Source organism: Phyllostomus discolor, chromosome 14 (assembly GCF_004126475.2).
Source record: "Phyllostomus discolor isolate MPI-MPIP mPhyDis1 chromosome 14, mPhyDis1.pri.v3, whole genome shotgun sequence".
Taxonomy (NCBI): domain Eukaryota; kingdom Metazoa; phylum Chordata; class Mammalia; order Chiroptera; family Phyllostomidae; genus Phyllostomus; species Phyllostomus discolor.
In genome coordinates, this window is record NC_040916.2 from 10,723,415 (window position 1) to 10,742,596 (window position 19,182).

At 39.6% G+C, this 19,182-nt stretch overlaps 1 protein-coding gene across 1 annotated transcript in view; it reads left to right on the forward strand.

The window, feature by feature from the left end:
- DTL (denticleless E3 ubiquitin protein ligase homolog) overlaps positions 1–11,299 on the forward strand; it is a 51,096-nt gene extending 39,797 nt beyond the window's left edge. The window contains exons 13-15 of the mRNA XM_028530789.1: positions 178–310; positions 6,475–7,307; positions 9,425–11,299. Coding sequence (XP_028386590.1) covers positions 178–310; positions 6,475–7,307; positions 9,425–9,523 — 1,065 coding nt within the window. The 3' untranslated portion in view covers positions 9,524–11,299. The remainder of the gene's footprint in view (positions 1–177; positions 311–6,474; positions 7,308–9,424) is intronic.
- The last annotated feature ends 7,883 nt before the right edge of the window (positions 11,300–19,182 follow it).

The window sequence follows — 19,182 nt, forward strand, 5'->3', positions numbered from 1 at the left end:
TTGGAAATCTGCAATGATTCCTAAAATAAGGGATAGAAACATCTTTCAGATGCCGTTTTCTATATCCTGTTATATCAAGCAAAATAATTTTCCAGTCATGAGCCCTTAAGACGCATGTACTTTTCACTTGTCACAACTCTTTGATTAAAACTTAACTCCCTTTCTGGTTCTCATTAGATTGCTACCTGCTCTGATGACAATACACTGAAAATCTGGCGCTTGAATAGAGGCTTAGAGGAGAAGTCAGCAGATAAACTGTCCACAGTGGGTTGGGCCTCTCAGAAGAAAAAAGAGGCAAGAGCTGACCTAGGTAAGGATCCCGTACATTTTTCTACATTTTTTTATGTTTTGATTGATTTAATTCTGCTGTGCAGAGTGATAAGCTAAGATCTGATGTTGTGTTGGTATATATTTTTTAAGATTTTATTTATTTATTTTAAGAGAGAAGGGGGAAGGGAGGGAGAAAGAGAGGGAGGGAAACATGGATGTGAGAGAGAAACATGAGTTGGCTGTCTCTCATACACCCCTAACCAGGTACCTGGCCCACAACCCAGGCATGTGCCCTGACTGGGAATCAAACCAGTGAGTGACCTTTTAGTTCGCAGGCCAGTGCTCAATCCACTGAACCACAATAGCCAGGGCTGTGTTGGTACCGTTTTAAAGAAAAATATCTTCTTGACATTTTTCTTTTCAGTAAAAATTTTTTGAATACTACTATGTTTGTCATCTACACAAGATACTTCAATACACTGGTGGTTTTATTTGTAAAATATTTATTGAATACCTACTATATGCTAGGCACTGCTCTAAGTTGCTGGGGATTCAATAATGAACAAAAGAATCAAGAATTCCAAAGATGTAAATGGAGGTTACATGTTAGCATGAGAGACAATACACAAATTAAAAACATATTAAAACAAATATGTACTATGCCAGATAACGGGAATGCTTAGGAAAAAGGGAAAGGGGGTGATTGGCAAAGTGTGCTATTAAAATTTTAAATGAGGTGCCCAGGGATGCCTCAGTGAAAAGATGATGTCTGGGTAAAGAAAGTGAAGTAGGGAACCACATGGATGTTTTGGCAAACAAAAGAGCAAAGGCAAAGACCCTGAAGCAGTAGCAGACCTGGCCTACAGGGTGGACAAAAGTAGCTTACAGTTGTAAGTACACAAAACACAGAGTTTATTCTTGTATTATTTATTAATTATTGTATTCTATTCCATATGAACAACTGTAAATGTACTTTTGCCCCACCCTGTATGTGTGTACCATAAATACACCTATTTCAAGTATACAGTTCGGTCATCTTTAATATATTCAGAGCTGGGCAGTCATCAACACAGTCTAAATCTAGAGTATTTTTAACACCCAAAATGAGGGTTCTGATTTCTCCTTATCCTTACTAACATTTGTTATTGTTCATCTTTTTTATTTTAACCATCCTTGTGAGTGTAAAGTGCTATCTCATTGTAGTTTTAGTTTGGATTTTTCCCTGATGGCTAATGATGATGAACATCTTTTCATGTGTTTATTGGTCATTCGTGTTTTCTTCTTCAAGAAGTACCTGTACAGATTCTTTGCCCATATTTTAACTGGGTTATTTGTCTTTTTATTGTTAAGTTGTAAACATTCTTTATCTGTTCTGGAGATAAGTCCCTTGTCATGTAGTGACTTGCAAATATGTTTTTCTTACTCTGTAGGTTGTCTTTCATTTTCTTGGTGGTGTCCTTTGACACACAAAATTTTCTAATTTTCATGAAGTACAATTTATCTCTTTTATTTGTCTTTTGTGTTTTTGATGGTGTGTCTAAGAAACCATTGCCTAACCCAAGTTCACAAAGATTTACCCCTATGGTTTTCTTCTAGCTGAGTTATTTTACTTTAGAGCTGTACCCATTTTGTGTTTATTTTTGTGTACAATGTGAGACAAAGATCCAAAATATTCCTTTGCATTCTGGATATCCAGCTTTTTCTCAGTATCATTTTTTCAAGAGACTATTCTTTAACCCATTGTTTTGGCTTCCTTGTGAAAATCAAATGACTGTAAGGGTTTGTATAGTGTTTGTTTCTGGACTCTCAATTCTGTTCCATTGATCTATTGTGTATGTCTGTCCTTATGCTGGTACCACTTTGTCTTGATTACTGTAGCCTTGTGGTAGGTTTTGAAATGGGAAAGTCTGAGTCTCCAATGTTCTTTTTTCTTCTTTTAAGATTGCTTTGACTATTTTGGGTCTCTCTTATTTCTATATAAATTTTATGACCATTTTGTCCATTTTTGCAACAAAATCTCTCTGGGATTTCTAGGGATTACATTGACTCTACAGACCAGTTTTGGCAGTATTGTGTTACCCATGTTAAATGCATCTAATCCATGAACATGGGATGTCTGTCTGCTGCTTTGTCTTTATATGAACTTTTCTTTCCCTAATTTTAGAAAACATAAAAGAGAAGAATCATATGAGGGGAAAAGCCATCAGTATTTCTACTCATGGAGAATTTTAACATTTTGAGTGTTTTTTCAGATTTTTTTCCTTTATATTCTTAACAGAGTCATAGTTACATTCTATATACATTTGAATTACTTAGGGATTTTTTCATTGAACATAATGTTCTAAGCACCTTCTATGTTATCTTTTTAACAAAATGTAAAATAGTCCACTGAGGTAGTGGTCCATTATTTACCTGACTGTTCTTGTAGAGTTGGACATTTTGCTTCCAATATTCTGTGAAAATTATTTTATGAGTTTAGGGTCCCCCCTTCCATTAAAATCGATTTCCAGAGGTGGATTTTCCATGTCAACAGCTATAAACATTTTAAGATTTTTGATGAAAAGTATCTTGCTTTTAATTTTATTTTTAGTATGTCACTAATTATTCTTAATTTTGGAATCCAAATCCCCCAAAAAAGTTCCACATATTGATCAAATTTGGATCATAGTAATAACAACGACGTATAGCCATTGTTGAGTACTACACAATTGTTCTAAGGACCTACTAGGATAATCTCAGTTAATTCCCCAAACACCAAACTGAAGCTCAAGGAAGTTGGACTTACCTAAAAGTACACAGCTGTGAAGCTGAAGGAGCACCAGAGTTGAACCCTTGTAGTCTGATTCTAGAGTGTGTGTTTGGGAGCACTCTCCAGTACTGCCTCCTGTAGAACCCAACACAGCAAAGCTAAGTTCAAATGAAGACCAAGCCAGGAGTTATACCTAGATTTCTCCATTTCTGAGTGGTGCTGGAGTCACTCTGAATAGCGCTACAGACTGACAACCTGACGTGAGTGCCGAAGGCCAGCACACTGGCGGTTCAGTCCTGGAAGCCACCATCTGGCAACAGATTGGCTGCTGCTAATCCCACTGCCATTTTGAAAATTATGTTCCTCTATTTTCCCAATCTTCTAATGGCCACCCCAACTTTCCTGACTGTCCTGGACTGCATATCTTCTCTTCTGGCTCTTTTAGCAACCAGCTGGAAGGCTTTAAATCCCAAGACACAGCCCCTTTTCCCTCTGCCCTACTTTTCCCAGCCAGTACCTGCTCTGTGGCTTACTATTCTTTCACTGTGTCAGCCGGAGATCTGACAAAGCCAATGGTTCTTAACCCTGGCTGTGTATTGGAATCACCTGTGGGGCTTTTTAAAAGTTTGCGTGTCACATAAATTGCTTGCTGGGTCTTGGATTGAGGCCAATTACCTGTAAATTTTTTTTTTTTTATAAAGCTCCAACTAAGTCTGATTTGTGCAGCCAGTATCGAGAACCTCTGGTCTAGGCATTACTGAGTGACAAAGATGATAATCCTTATCTTGAAGAGAAGGAAACCTAACCTGTTCTAACTTAAGTGCTTGCTGCAGTCTTGAAAGTCAGCAGAATGTTTACAGAATCTTTTTTTGTTGTTGTTGATGCCTGGAACCTCAGCCTTACCTATCTCAGTGGTAATGAAATTTAACAAACATGGTTTGATAATTCCTGGCTGGGTACATTTTAGGCACTAGACCTAAAAATGACTAAATCATCATCACCTGCCCTTTGGGTGCTTGCAGTTTAGTCCAGGAGGCAAATTCTTAGAAAAACAAAAAAACAGCTATAGTATATTCTAAATATTACTCCTAGCTATATAAACAACAGCCCTGCAAACCCTTTTCCTATGGAGAGAAGAGCTGTACGAGAGAGGAGGAAAGAGGTTTGTGAATTGTCATCAGAGCCTAGAAACATGAGGAAAATGTTTGCCTGGCAAAGAAGGGGCAGACTTGGCATGAAACCCACATGAATAAAGACAGAGATGTGACAGTGCACAGCTTGTTCAGGAAGCAGTGAGTAGTATCCTGTAACAGGATCCTAAAGCAGCGTAGTATGTAATACGATTGAAAGGTAGAATGAGGCCAGGTGGCAAACCCTTATGTAAAAAGAAGCTACAAATTGCATGATTATTTGTAAGCTTTCTATGTAATTTTTTGAAGTTACTAACTTTTCAGACACCTTTAGAGCAGTAACCCAGCCTGTACTGTGTCATCAGATCTCATGCAGTGCTTTGGGTTAATAGGGATTGATGCATTTAAGTAGATGAAGTGCTATATGGCATGTCATACTTGAATCTATAGGTCAATATGGTGACATACTGTCCAGCTGTTAAAGAAAAGCATAATGGATCTAAGTGTACCTTCATGAAAAGACATCAAAAGATACACTGTTCAGAGAACAGCAAATTGCAGAACATGTGTGTTTAATGATCCATTGTGTTTTTTAAGGTATATACATATACCTTTGTGTGTGCTAATAAGCTCATAGAAAATTGTGGAATGCACATATGAGTGAAAGAAGAAGGTTGAAAAGGACTTTTTGCTGTTTGCCTTATTCCCCTCTATAATTGAATTTTTAACCATGAACTTGTATTACTTTTATAATCTAATTGCTGTTAAAAATTTTTTTAAAAATTTAAATTTGACCCAGAGTTTAAGTTCTGTCAACCTTCAAAGTTAACAAAATCTGCTCTTTGACCCCTATGATCTATTTCTCCATTATAACATCCTGAAGGAAAAGAAATGCTCCAACTTTCCACCACATCACACTTCCTACGGACCTTTGGTAAACACTTCAGGTGTCTGCCACTGACATGACGGAAACTTACATACTTGCTTTGTGCCTCACCCAGCTTTTTCTTCTGCCCTAGTCCTGCCTTCAAATCTGCATGTTGTTGTGAGACTCATCCCGTTTTAGGACTTTCTGCCCTAAGCATACACTTCAGCCCACCTTAATGGCACTAATGACTGTAGGGCTGTGCAGTGACTGTTGACTTGCACTGAGTGTAGCAAATGAAAAGTGTCTTTCTGTTTGAAATAACTATAATCAAGCTCTGGAACATGAATGTCAGCTCTATCGCTAGACGCCCCACGGACAGGCCCCTGGCTCTACCTCCCCTCCCATAGTACATTATAACAAAATGGGGTTTTCTAGTGTTGATCTTTATGGAAGGAACAGTATCATTTTGTCCATTTCTAAACATGGTTTATGAGAAAAGTTTAAGCAATTCAGCGGTAGATTTTCTCTTACCTCAAAGCAAGGCTGCTTGAGTAGTGAAAGCACAGGGTAAAATGTACAGGGTAACTAAATGGCTGAACTTAGTCTTCCTTCTAACTAAAAGATGGTATTTTTATGTCAGGCCATTCTAAATTCAGTTGCATATAAATGCAATTAATTATTAAACTGAGTTAAAATTTCAGAGCTATAGTTCAAAGACTTTATGGCCAAGAAATAAATAGATGTTTTTTCCTTGTTATTTGAAGACAGAAACACTACTCAGAAATCTAAGAAATTCAGAAGGAAAGAAAGAAAATACAGTGTTGTCTGGTGGGGCCTGAGGGGGAAGAACCATACGGTTTATAAGAATTTGCCCGAAGGACTTGCCATTGCTTATAAACACGGGGCAGGACACACAGAAAAGAGTTCTACCCATTGTTTAATTTGCTTTACCGAGAGCAAGCATTGAGTTTCTGCAATGTTCTTTGGCTTGTGGAGAATAGTAGCCATGTGTAAACTAAAGTGGAAAACCACATGGGGCCTGATAACATTAAGAATTTGATGGAATACTTGTGGAGATTAAAAACTGTATTTAACAAATAAGGAAACTGAGGCAGAGGAGCTAAAGGATTGTGTTCAAATCACATAGATTACATGCCCAAGTAAGTATAGGAAAGACACTAAAATTGGTTCACCTAGACAATTTCAATCTTTTTCTTTCCTGAATTTTATCGATTTTTACAAATATAAGTTTTATAGTAGGACACTTGGGAGGCTGGCAGTCAGGAAAGGGGAAGGAAGAGGCTAAGAGGAAATGGTAAGAATCAAATGATTTATATGAACGATTCTCTGGGAAATCAACCCCTGGGTGATTAAGTTACCTATTTTTCCTTGATGCAGATTCAGGGATTTTCTTTGGCTTTCACTTCTGACTTTTGTGACCCTCTTTTCTTTTATAGGAACAGTGACAAGTGGCCAGAGTACTCCTGCCAAAGCCCCCAGAGTAAAGATCAGTCCATCTAGTTCCTCCCCTTCCTCAGCAGCCTGTGCTCCGAGCTGTGCAGGAGACCTCCCTCTTCCTTCCAATACTCCCACATTCTCCATTAAAACCCCTCCTGCCAAGGCCCGGTCTCCCGTTAGCAGAAGAGGCTCCATCTCCTCTGTCTCTCCCAAGCCACCCTTATCTTTCAAGATGTCCATTAGGAACTGGATAACCCAAACACCTTCTTCATCACCACCCATCACTCCACCTGCTTGTGAGACCAAGATCACGTCTCCAAGAAAAGCCCTCATTCCCGTGAGCCTGAAATCATCCCAAGCAGTGGCTTGCTCAGAGTCTAGAAATAGAGTGAAGAGGAGGCTAGACTCAAGTTGTCTGGAGAATGTGAAACAAAAGTGTGTAAAGAGTTGCAGCTGTGTGACTGAGCTTGATGACCCAGTTGAAAAACTTCATTTGGATCTGTGCTGCCTTACTGGCAACCAGGAAGACCTTGGTAAGGACTCTCTAGGTCCTACCAAATCAAGCAAAATTGAAGGAGCCAGTATGAGTGTCTCAGAGCCTCCTTCTCCTGCCAGTCCGTATGCTTCAGAGGGCTGCGGGACACTCTCTCTTCCTTTGGGATCTTGTGGAGAAGGGTCTGAATTGGTAGGCAAAGAGAATAGCTCCCCAGAGAACAAAAACTGGTTATTGGCCATGGCAGCTAAGCGGAAGGCTGAGAATTCATCACCACGAAGTCCATCGTCTCAGACCCCCAATACCAGGAGACAGAGCGGGAAGACTTCTCCGGGCCCGGTAAGTCAACAGTGGTGGTAAGATGCATTTCCTAACTTGAACAGGGCAGGTACAGATCCCTTCTCAGAAGTCAGGATGCTTTTAGGTAAATCTGTTTATTTTAGGGTTGCCAGACTTAGCATGCAAAAATATATAGGACAGATATTGCTTAACTTTTTATACTACAAATTATTTGTTTGAAATTCAAATGTAACTGGGTGTGTGCTGTACTTTTAACTGGCAACCCTATTTACTCCCGTTAAAGTCACTCCGGTTAAGGTCCATACTCCTCAGCCCTGCTGTCTGATTCACCAAAGCCTCCTTATCCTCCAGGATATCAGTTCAAAAATATCTTCATCCCCTCTGTTTGACAATATTTCCCTCCCTGCCCCCTTTTGCTTATTTGCCTCAGCCTCAAGCCCTTGGCAACACCTTTTGATAGACTTCTTCCCTTTTTACATACAAATTGCCAACATCCATAAATAGACTACTAGTTTGTAATTAGTTTATGATTATTTAAAGTAAAGCAAAATTTAGATACCTGGAAAGCAATTTAAGTGCAGACTCCTTCTAGATTTTAATGATTATCCCTTATCTCTTACAGTTTCCTTGCTCACCCCAATGTTTTGGCAACTCACCTGTATCTACACTTTATTAAACATCAGCTTAGTTTTACGTATCTTTTTAGGGCTCTTATTTTTCAGTTGATATACTATTTAAAATTAGATAATCTCGAAAAGCAGAAACTGCTGGCAGAAATAGATTTATAAACCTTAAAAATCAAATGACTCATTATAATGATGGAGGCAGAAGTAGCTGAGAGCATTAGGTGAGCCATGGGCAGTAAAGGGAATAAAGTTTCTGTTAATCAGTTTGTCAGTTAAGGGGCGGTGGGTTAAGGACATCTCTGTGCAGTCCGTAGTAGCTTGTGCTCTGTGTTACGGAGAAAGTGGTAGAATGACTAAAATGCAATCCAGAGATCATGACCAGCAACATCTGCCCTTTTAAAAAGTAGAAGCTGGATAACCTTAGGCCAGCTCTGTCACCCACCTACTATCATGAAGCCTATCCCATAATTTTAGTAATAAATTAGAAGTATTTTAAGATTCCTTCAATCACAAACTTTAGCTAAGACCTTGCTACAGAGCATTTCCAAAGAGTGTGCTGGTTTAAGATACTTCTAGTGTTAAAACAACAAAATTCAACAATTCATGAATCAAACAGCATCCCATCTAGCAAATATAAAGGAGTCCTGAAGGGCTATACAGAATCAACAGCTTTTTGTATTATCATTGACTCAAAAGAGACAGAAATATCTATTTGTTGTTCCACTTATTTATGCATTCATTATGCCCTGGCTGGGTATTGAACCCTCAGTCTTGACATATCAGAACAATGCTCTAACCAACTAAAATATGTGGCCAGGGCAAAATGAAAGACTTTCAAGGACAGAAAGGAAGAAGGGAAAGAAAAATTGAAAGAATGAATTATTTCAGACAAGGTCCCCTTTCTTTATGGGGAAGGCAGGGGGTAGCAAGCAGAATACCTCACTGGTATTAATCAGGAAATTCCAGACTGGTTCAAGGTTGCATTCCTGGGAGAGGCTGAAACTGCAAATGGGTTATATATTACTAGTCTTGTTTTGCTGAGGTGGGGCTTGGCACCTGTGACTCCATTTTGGGCTTGTTTCTTTTTTAACACTGGTTATTTTTTCAATCTTTGAAGCTAAAGTTTAAGGTTTTTTTGTTTATGTACACGAAAATAATGTAGACTTCTTCAGAAAAGGGTAGTTAGTAGCTGCCATTTGAATACCTGTTGTTTTAAATTTGAGAGGGTAGTTTATTCATTTCAAAGAAGATAGTAGTTTAACCTCTTTGGTTCCAACTAGGAGGTTAAACTGGTAAACATTTCTGTTCACGTGAAAGTCCCTTCCTTTCTTCCTTGTATACTGTCTATTAATTTTTTTTACTTTATTTAGTAAAAATGAACCAAAAGTGGCATTGTCATAAAAGTATTTGAGACTGAAAGCTGGCTGACATTAGTCAGATATCTAGGCACCCTAATGTAAAATATATGCTAGGGTAACAGGTAGACTTTTGTCTCAGAAAATGTCTGAAATCTAAACCTTCTTCTTCTAGGTCACTATTACTCCCAGCTCCATGAGGAAAATTTGTACATACTTCCACAGAAAGTCTCAAGATGACTACTGTAGTCCCGAACAGTCAACAGAATTATAGATCTTAATCTGAGTAAGTTAACTGAACTTTGGCCCATTTAAACAATATAAAAATACAACAGAGTGGCTCTGTAAGAAAGCCACCACTTTTCATTTTTAGAGACAATCCTTTCAAACATTTTCAATAAGTAGTCGTCGCTTTTTTAATTATTCATATTCTCTACTATAATAACATACCAGCATATAGAGGCAAAAAACAAGACTTGTCTCTTGTTACTCTGAGATTTTCTATGCACAGTGTGAGGTGCCTGCTTGGCCAGAGCAGGAGGCCTGTCTGGGAAGGCCCGCTGCCGAAGACCCCGGATCTGTGCTGCCTCCGGCAAATATACTCACATTTAAAATATATACTCTTTCCACTCTAACTTCTTCTGTTTGTTTTTTTTAGTATGTGTAAAAATGTGATGTTCAAATAAGTACATTTATGTTGATTTAGCGTGTGATTCAATGATAATAGTCCCTTTAGTTAAAATCATTTTTACTTTAAAGACAGTCAACTCTTTGGAAAAAGTAGAACAACACTAGAACCCTTATTTGTCTTTTTTCCCCAAATATATCTCCTACGTGAGATTTAAGTTCCCCTTATTTTTGCTAAGCAATCTGCTATGTTACCAACTCAACATCATGCTCTATAAAGAGGTTGTGATTTTTGCCATTTACAAGAGGAGATGTTTATAAACTCAGTAACCATACACTGAAGCTTGGGTTTGAATTCAGTCCTCAGTTCTCTGGGTGCTGCGGCTTTAAAAAAAATAGTCATCAGATTTTAAGAAAAATTATTAATATCTTATTGAAATTTTATAAAAGATTGTTCTGAGCTGAAAATCCAGAACCTTAAAAATAAATCTTGGCTTTCACTTGCTTTTTTGGATTTTCTTTATATATATAAAAAGCAATTGCCTTCTAGTATAGCACTGAGTCAAAAAATCTTGGAATTTTTTATGCTTGTTTTAATATAGAGTATATAGACTAACTCTAAGTTATAATGTGCAAAATATCTTGAACATCCCCTCCCTTAATCAACAGTTACATATCGATCATCTTGAGATGAACTGTTGTTTTATATTTTCCCCCATTGTAACCTCATAGCTTCATATACTTTCTAAGTGCTGTGTCCTTGGGAGGGAGTGCCCTTGCAATCATGAGGCTTGATTCATTTTATCTATATATTTGAGGCCTGTGTAGACTTTCTTCATATTTTTGTGATACTTTTCAAATCTGTTCTTAATGATAACTCTAATTCTTTTGATTCTTATAAGTTAAGTTTGTAACAACCAGAGCTGCCAAGGTCAGTTAAGCAGGGTTCTCCTGGTTTTATCCAAGGAGGAAAATAAAGGGAAGCCATAAAATTACTGTTTTAAAACAAAGCACACCAGTGTTACCTGAATATTTAGGAACTCTACATATATTTGGTTTTTGAATTCTGAGTGTTAGACTGGGGGACGGTGTTGTTTATGATGAATCCTTGCCCATAATGCTATCTTTCTCTTGATTTGAAAGCCAGTAGGAAAATAATCCTTGAAAAAGGAAAGGATATCTAAAGTAGATGATTTTGTTCTTTGTATTCCTGCACATCTTCTGACAGCTGTACTGAGTGAAATTGGGGCAAATGTGGCTGTCAAAAGTTGCTGAGAATCTGCTGGGTATAACATGTCTCTCTTGGAAACTAGTACTTCAAATGGGTGCCAAAGGTCAAATGTAATGAGATAATTATCCCTGTTATGTGTCAGTGTCAGACTCTGAGCTGATCCTGAATAATAAAGCCTTTTCCCTTATCTGATGTCCTTTTTTGAGCTTTTTGCATTACCTAGAAGCAGTCTACACAAAAGAACTGTAGTAGTAATCCAGAATCTCTTCTGCTTGTTCACTGAAGAACATTTGTTTATTTCCAAGGATATGATCTAGTTCAAATTGAAAGAGGCTTTAATAAAATACATCTCACTTGGTTAAACCTTGAGCACTTCGGGTGGCTTGGATTACTTGATGAAGGAGGGTGGAGTGATGTAGAACTTTTTCTAAACAAGTATTTCCAGCCCAAGCGTTTCCATTTGAGTGCCCTGCAAGCGCTGTTGCTGTGACACTGTGTTAGTTTCCTTTTGGCTGTTTCAACACAGGCCCTTAATTTAATTTTTTGAGGGTTCACTAATTAATCCTTTAAAACGGCTCTTTAATCTTGGCTTCACATTTAACTGATAATAATCAAGACCATGTGTAGCTAACCCTGTTGGACTGGCAAGGGATGGGTTCAGCTCACCACCCCCATCCTCAGCCCTAATAACTTAAAACTTAACTAAGATTTTGGGACACCCTGTATGGGAGGCATTTTTAAAAACCTCCATTGTGTAATATGGATGTCTGGAGATAACTCTTTGAGAGAGAGAAAGAGCGAGCGAGCATGCAAGAGAGAGATATGACATTAGCTTATAGCCATGATCTCGTATTTTAGGTCACACATCAGTCAGTTCAGCATTTGCTTTTTGGGAGCCTATCATAGCAAACCCACTGCTGCTTTTAAGTCTGTTTTTCCTATTTTCCTAGTCCCAAGATGGTCTGGACGTCTTTTCACACTGCTCTTAAAGTCAATACCAAGTAGTCTTATAGAACCAGTTCCACAAGTAGGTAGTATGGGCAACATTTTACAGATGTGTGAAAAGAGAGGCTGAGTGAGAGTGTCGTCATACAGTCAGCCCTCTGTGTCCATGGGTTCTGCACCTGCGGGTTCACCCAGTCTCTGGTCAGAAGTGTTATGTTGTTGGCAGTATGTACTATGTAGTTAGGCCTACTATTTACTATTGTTGCATCTATACTCAATACATACAGACTTCTTTCTCATCATTATTCCCTAAATAATACAGTAAGACAATTATTGTATAGCATTCCATTGTATTAGGTATTACAGGTAATTTAGAGATGATTTAAAATACATGGGAGGATGTAAATTGGTTATATGCAAGTACCACTACATTTTATGTAAGGGGCTTGAACATCCACAGATTTTGGTGACTGGGCAGGAGGGGGCAGGTCCTGGAATCAGTGACACCGGATACCAAGGGATGCCTGTCCTAAAAAAACTGAGTTATTGTCCTTTTTATGGCAATTAAACCCAAGCAGTTTCAAACTGCTTCAAATTTTTATAAAAGCCTGCATGGAGGCCCAGCTGAGCTCTTGCTTGTCATATCCCACTGCTTCTCACATAGGTCTTCATAGGAGGTTCTTTGCCTGGCTAGATTTGGATCATGCCAGATCGTGGATTAACCCTATTCTTCAATTCTAGGGAATTATGGAAAAACCTGCACTATTCATTAGGTCCGTAGATACTGGTTGGAAATTTCAGGCAAGCCAAACAACGCTTTGTTGAACATAAGGTGATCTAAAGTTAAGGCTTGTCCATCTCAAAAGCTCATCCCTCCCACTTCCCTGCTAAGCCAGGAAAAAGGATTTCAAGGATATATAACCAGGTTTTTTATTTTGAATTTTAAAGGTTTAATACTTCACTTATACCCCATTTCTCTTTAATTTCCTTAACTTGCCACGTGCCCCTTCCTGTTTTGACATTCTAAATAATTTATATTCAAGCCATTTTGTGAAATATGAATATCACATTTCAAAATGCCTTTGATTAAAAGGTGTTCAATTCGGCCAACACTATTTATTCATTACCTGGGGGCCAAGCCCTGTGTGAGGCACCTGGCCTGCAGAGTTCCTCCCTTTTCACTCATCAAGGGCTTCACTGTGTCGAGGGCACTTCGATAGGCTGCAGTCAGCACTCGAGAGAAACAGGCAAGGATCGGATTTTCGAGTCTTTCGAGGGAAGTTGTTTGTGAACAGCCATTATGTACAAGTGCTGTCTAGATGTAGGCTCTCCCTCCAGAACTTCATTCAACTGCTGTTTAGAGCACCTTTAACTTTCCAAAGTAAAACGCATTTCTTGTGCGTGTTTTTGTTACGTTCTTTACAACATTATAAATAATAGTTTAAAATATATCATCTTTAAAGCCAAGCTGCCCAGCTTTGAATCCAGGCCCTCGCTGTATACCTTGAGCAAGTTCCCTAACTTCTGTGAGTCGGTTCCCTTGTCTGTAACATGGGATTGGGTGTCATTACATGCATCGCTTCTAGGACAGTGTCTGGTATACAGTAGCCAACATTTATAAACAGTTACTGTCAGAATTATTCTCATAAGGTAGGGAAGGCAGGGGTTATTTGATAAATGGGCATAAAGGTTTTTAAAAACTTTCCAGTTTTCCTAACTCATTTCTATTCCTTTTCTGCTAAAGTTGTGATCCTCAAAGCTACGTTGCCTGGGCCTCCTAGTCCTAGCACTTTTCAAAAGGAGCTAGTAGGCCTTTGGGGTATTTGACATGCATGACTCTTTCCCACCAGGTACACGTGAAAATTATAGAAGTTATTTCACATATGGCCCTAGCCAGTTTAGAGAGGCTATAATTTGCAAATCTGTATCCTGGACTTTTTTTTTTTTTTTTTTTTTTTTTTAGTGCCCTGACCAGGAAGCAAACCCCTAATCTTTTAGTGTATAGGGCGGCACTCCACCCAACGGAGCCACACCGGCCAGGGCTGTACCCTGGCCTCTTAAACGAGCCCAAGTTTTGGCTCTCACAAAGCCGTCCTCCCACTTCCTGACTGCAGCCTCCAGCTCTGCCGTGCTGTCTAAGATGTATTCACCTTCGGGAAGGAAGCTGCAGCTGGCAGCCTTTCGAGCCAATGCTTGATCACTTGTTAGGCTTTTGTGCTCCCTGGTTAATCTCTAGGCAAATAAAGTCCAAAAGGTTTTTAATTAGTAGCTCTGATTTTGTAGGATATATAAGAGTCAAACATTTGGTTGAAGAGTATTATGTAAACTCTAGATTCTTTATTCTCATTTAATGAGATTCTTCCCTGGGCTCCTTTTTGATGCCGGTAATACTTGTTGCCATTGTCACGTCAGCGCCAAAATACAAGCCATGAAAGTGTATGACATTTTGGTGGACAAACCCAGAGCTGGGGTTTCAGTTGGCATCTGAGCACCAAATTATGCTGCCACTGTCCAGTTGACGGGGACTTACAGAATGTGTCATTCTCTTACTAGGAGCTGGCACCTGCACCTCTGCCAGCAGTCCCTCCATGCTGGATCTCCTTCGTGGGCTTGTGCCAGAGTTACCGATTCAAATGAATGTGATAAGGGCTGGTTTTTTTTTTTTTACTACTAACAGCCTTACTTTTAAAAACCACAGTCTAAAAGTAATTATATAAATAATGAGCCCTTTCCTCTAGCAATATATTTCTGGGTAATACATGTTACTAAAACAAATTATAAATAAACTATTTGGCCTTGCTATATTGACATGAAGTTAGCAAATATTGTCATAACCCATCATTCAGTAATCATTAAGTATAACTGAAATAATAGTGGTACAGGAACTGAAAAAAATAAAATTCACCAGGTATCATCGCCTCTGTAATGGGTCAGCATTCAGCCCAACAGTTATGTCAAGTTGGAAACGTTGCTTCCTCAAAAGCCTTGTTGGATTTAAAGAGCTTTACATGGAAGTGAGATCTGAGTCCAAAAATCAGTCTTCACAAAGGGGCTGACTAGCAGACAAGTCAAAATGAACATTAATAATTTCAGGGTGGGGGGTAGGAAGAAGGTGGTTATAATAATTAGGGAGTTTCTTAACTCCCTAATTAGGTAATGAGGTGTTAGCCCTGAGGTGTTACACATGTAATTAAGTATCTGGCTTTGGAAAACTACCTCCTAAGCCCAAGAAATGTAAGCGACAAAGTCTAGAATTATACACGGAATGCCTGCAGGATAGGGGAAATCAGAATGGGGTTCTCTGATGATTGGAAATGGTTTCTCTTCCAGCCAACTCTCCTTTAAAGTAAATTGTACAAAGACAGGATGCCATGTAGGGCAGCTTGTTAATGTAAGTTCTCCTGTGGTGTTCTCTTGCCTTCTTGTTTCCAGCATTTCCAGTCCCATTCACTTTCTCCTTTCATGTCATTTTGGCCAGTTGAATGAAGCCAGGGCTGTGGGTTTGATTCCCAAATGGGGCAATTTTCACTTTGGTGTTCTGTGGCCACAGGCAGCATGTCACATGCCTACCCTGGCCAGCCACCCCACAAAGAAGAGTGAACAGTGTTTAGGCTCACTATGAACCCTCCGTACAGACTCAGTGTGCATCCTCACTACACAACCTGAAGGCATTTTGAATGCCTGTCTTTCCTGCCTGAAGACCAAGTTTATAAACCTCTTTTGATCAAATTTAGTGATTGTTATGTGTAATACACACAATAACCCTGTAAGTGGTATAACTTTTATTCACATTTTGACAATAAGGAAACTAAAGCACAAGAGAAGTTAAGGGCACACAGCCAGCAAATAGCTTGTGAATTTGGTCTGACTCGAAAGTCCACAGTAGTAATTCGCATAATGCAGTGCCTTGCAGAAAGAAGCCTGTCCCTGGCCCTGTATCAATGAAATATAAGCTTTCCATTTTGTGTGCATTTGAAAGAACTCTCAAAATGTTCTAAATGCATTACCTACTTGAGTAATAACCAACAAAAAAAATTTACTCCTTGGGAGAGCAACACTCAACTACAGGAGGAAGGTGACATACAGATCTAGAATCAGTACTGAAACATGTTCTAGGAACTCAAGAAGGTTGCCAAACACAATCGAAAGTTGGAAAAACAGGCACAAAGGCACAGAAGTTAAAATTCTTTAGAAAAAAAGTGGAGAAAGGAGAGAATGAAGATGAAGACACATGCACCATACAACCCAACAGTTCCACCTGGCACCTTGGGGCAGCTCACGTGCACTGTGCACATAATGCAAGGATGGCTGGACACAACCCAAGTGTGCATTCTCGGTAGAATGGGTAAACTGGGACACTCAGAGCACTATAAAACCATTGAAATGGAAAAGAATGAACTAGCTACACATGGCAGTGTGAAATGTTCGAATGTTGAGCAAAGGGGGCAAGAAACAAACACATCCGGTATGGTTTTGTTCATATCAAGTGTTAACAAAAAAACAATGCTGAACTAATATGGAGGGATACTTTGCTCTGCCTCTCACACACAGGTAGTAACAATACATGGGTAGTAACACACGAGTGTTACAATAAATCAAGACCATGCTTCTCCCTGGAGGACAGTACTTGGGAAGTAACATGTGGAGGACTGACTAGATTATGGCAGAGTTCTGTCTTGTCAGGTTGTGATGATATGGGTGCCTGCTCTATAATATAGTCTTGCATTTATGTTTTATGCACTTTTCTGTATATGTCTCATGATTCACAGTGTTTTAAAGGTTTGTTTTTTAAGGAATGAAGATTAGATAGTTCTCTGGAGAAGATACACAGGGGTAGGGATGAGGGAGTCCTAGGTAGACGGGATCATATAATTTATTCAAAGGGAATAAGTTTCCTAGGGGAGTCTGTGGGATCTTCTTGATACTTTCTAAGAAAAAGGGGGAATCCCCTGTTCCTTAAAGCAGGATGGACTAAATCACCTTACACAAACTGTCAGGACTCAGTATATTCAGTTTGAAAGAGCAGAACCAAGCCTTCAGCTAGCCATGTGATGGCTTAAACAAGGGGTTGGGACTGAGCCAGAAGTTTGCAGGTAGCAGGGAGGACTAATGAAGGGTCCTATAGCATTTAGCCTCCTAAAAGTTCCACTATGTACGTCTCCCTTTCTCCTTCCCTACTCTTGTAGCTTCTCTTCCCAAGGTCAGCCATTAAATTCTTATTTTAAAGAAATATGAAGTAAGAGATTGGCCTGGGGAAGTTAACCAATTTGACCAGGGTCACAAAACTAGTTAAGGGTAGAATGCAATCTGGTATCCCACATTGTTTGCATCCCAGCTCTGCTGATCTATTAGCCATTTCCCTAACTACTGTACTATCCTGTCTTTGTTCAAGGTGTTCCTCTGCCTGGCATAGTTTCTACCCCTGTGCCTTCCTTTAAAAGTCCACTTTTAAGGTCCAGTTCAAACTCACCTCACTTTTTATAGGAAATATTCACCCATTTTTCCTAACTAAGCCTTCTTCCACTCAGTCCCTGCAGTCTTGTTTAAACACTACAATACGAAGAAGGACTCCCCCAAAAGGAATTTATTTATTAAAAATCGTGTATTAATTCTTACATGTTTAAACTTCAGTTACCTTCAAAGTACTCTCCATTTGATGATGTTTTTTTCCACTGCTCAAAACAGTTTTTGAACTCTTTGATTTTGATGCCTTTTAGTGCTTCTGCTGTTTTTTGTTTTACCTTTTCAACATCTTCAACATATATCCCTTTGAGAACTCTTCATTTGGAGAAACAAAAACAGCTCACTTGGGGTGAGACTGGGTGAATAGAAGGGTTGTACCATTTTTGGTCAAAAACTGCTGAACACTCAGTGCAGTGTGGGCAGGTGCACTTGTCAATCACCCTTCGTGAAATGGGCAAACGCAGCTGCTCACAACAACACCAGCTGGTACACTGATGCAGATGTGTTCCTAGAACTCTCACCTAGCAGGGGAAGCCTGGACTACAAGTGCCCCACCCTCCAGAAGATAATTCGAGGGGTTTTGTGTTTTTTTTTTCAGTCCCCCCTCATAATGTTTACCACGTTTGTCTTAGAATTATTTCTCTATTCCCTTCAGATTGTACCCTCCTAGATGTCAAACTGGTCTTTTGCACTTCTGCACATCCAGTGCTGTGCTGGAGCTGGCTCATACTCATGAGAGCCTATTATTAAATGTTCAGGAGTTTTGTGAGCTGGTTGTTAAAATGTTAGCCTGAAAACAGAGTATCTACACCATGGAGCAGACTAAAGCTACAAATTAGAGGCCTTTTTTTCCTTCAGAGAGCCAGCTTCTCAGCACATCACTGCACATGTCCCACTGCCAGCACCCACCCCTGTGCTCGCCAGGTACCTGGCATAGCAGTTGCAAGAAGCATGAAGGAGAAGGGGAACCGGTGAAAGTGCAGAGCAGAAAGTGTCAGCTTAGGAGCCCAGGGAAGAGAATTTTTTTGAGAAGCAGGTGATTCCCTGTTGCAAAGTTCATGAAGATGGGACTTTGAGTAAGGCCAAATGGTTGAGCACTTAGCTCAGCATTGTCCTCAAGGGCTATTTCAGGAGCAGGATAGGGGTGAAGTATGACTGGGAATGAAGAAGTAGGGTTGGTTAGGAAATAAGCAGTAAATGTAGATCCCTTTCAAGAAAAGGGAAAAGGAGTTTTTTTTCTTGTTAAGCAGCTATTTGATGAACACCAACTATGTGTCAGGATTTCGCTAAACAGAGGTAACATACTGGCCTGTCCTCAGGCTGCTCTGAGGACAGGGCACATTGTCTCACGGGCCTTGATGAAGGCGTGGTGTGGGCGCCGTGGGAACACACCGAGAAGCCTGGGCATCTGGGGAAGGTGTCATAGAGAAGCTGACTCAGCTGAGCCCTAGAACAGATTGTCCAGATGGGTAAGTAAAGGAAGGGCAAAATAGCATGAACATTGGTTTGAGGGTGTAAGAAAGAGTGCCCTATCTGAGGAACTCTGTCTGTCTGACTCCAGTTCCCCCCTACAGCTGGAGCAGAGAGAACATGTCAAGGACAGCAGGAGGCTCTCGTAGTGTACCCATGCCAGAGTAAATTGCAGCCTCGAACCATTGCCCAGCCTC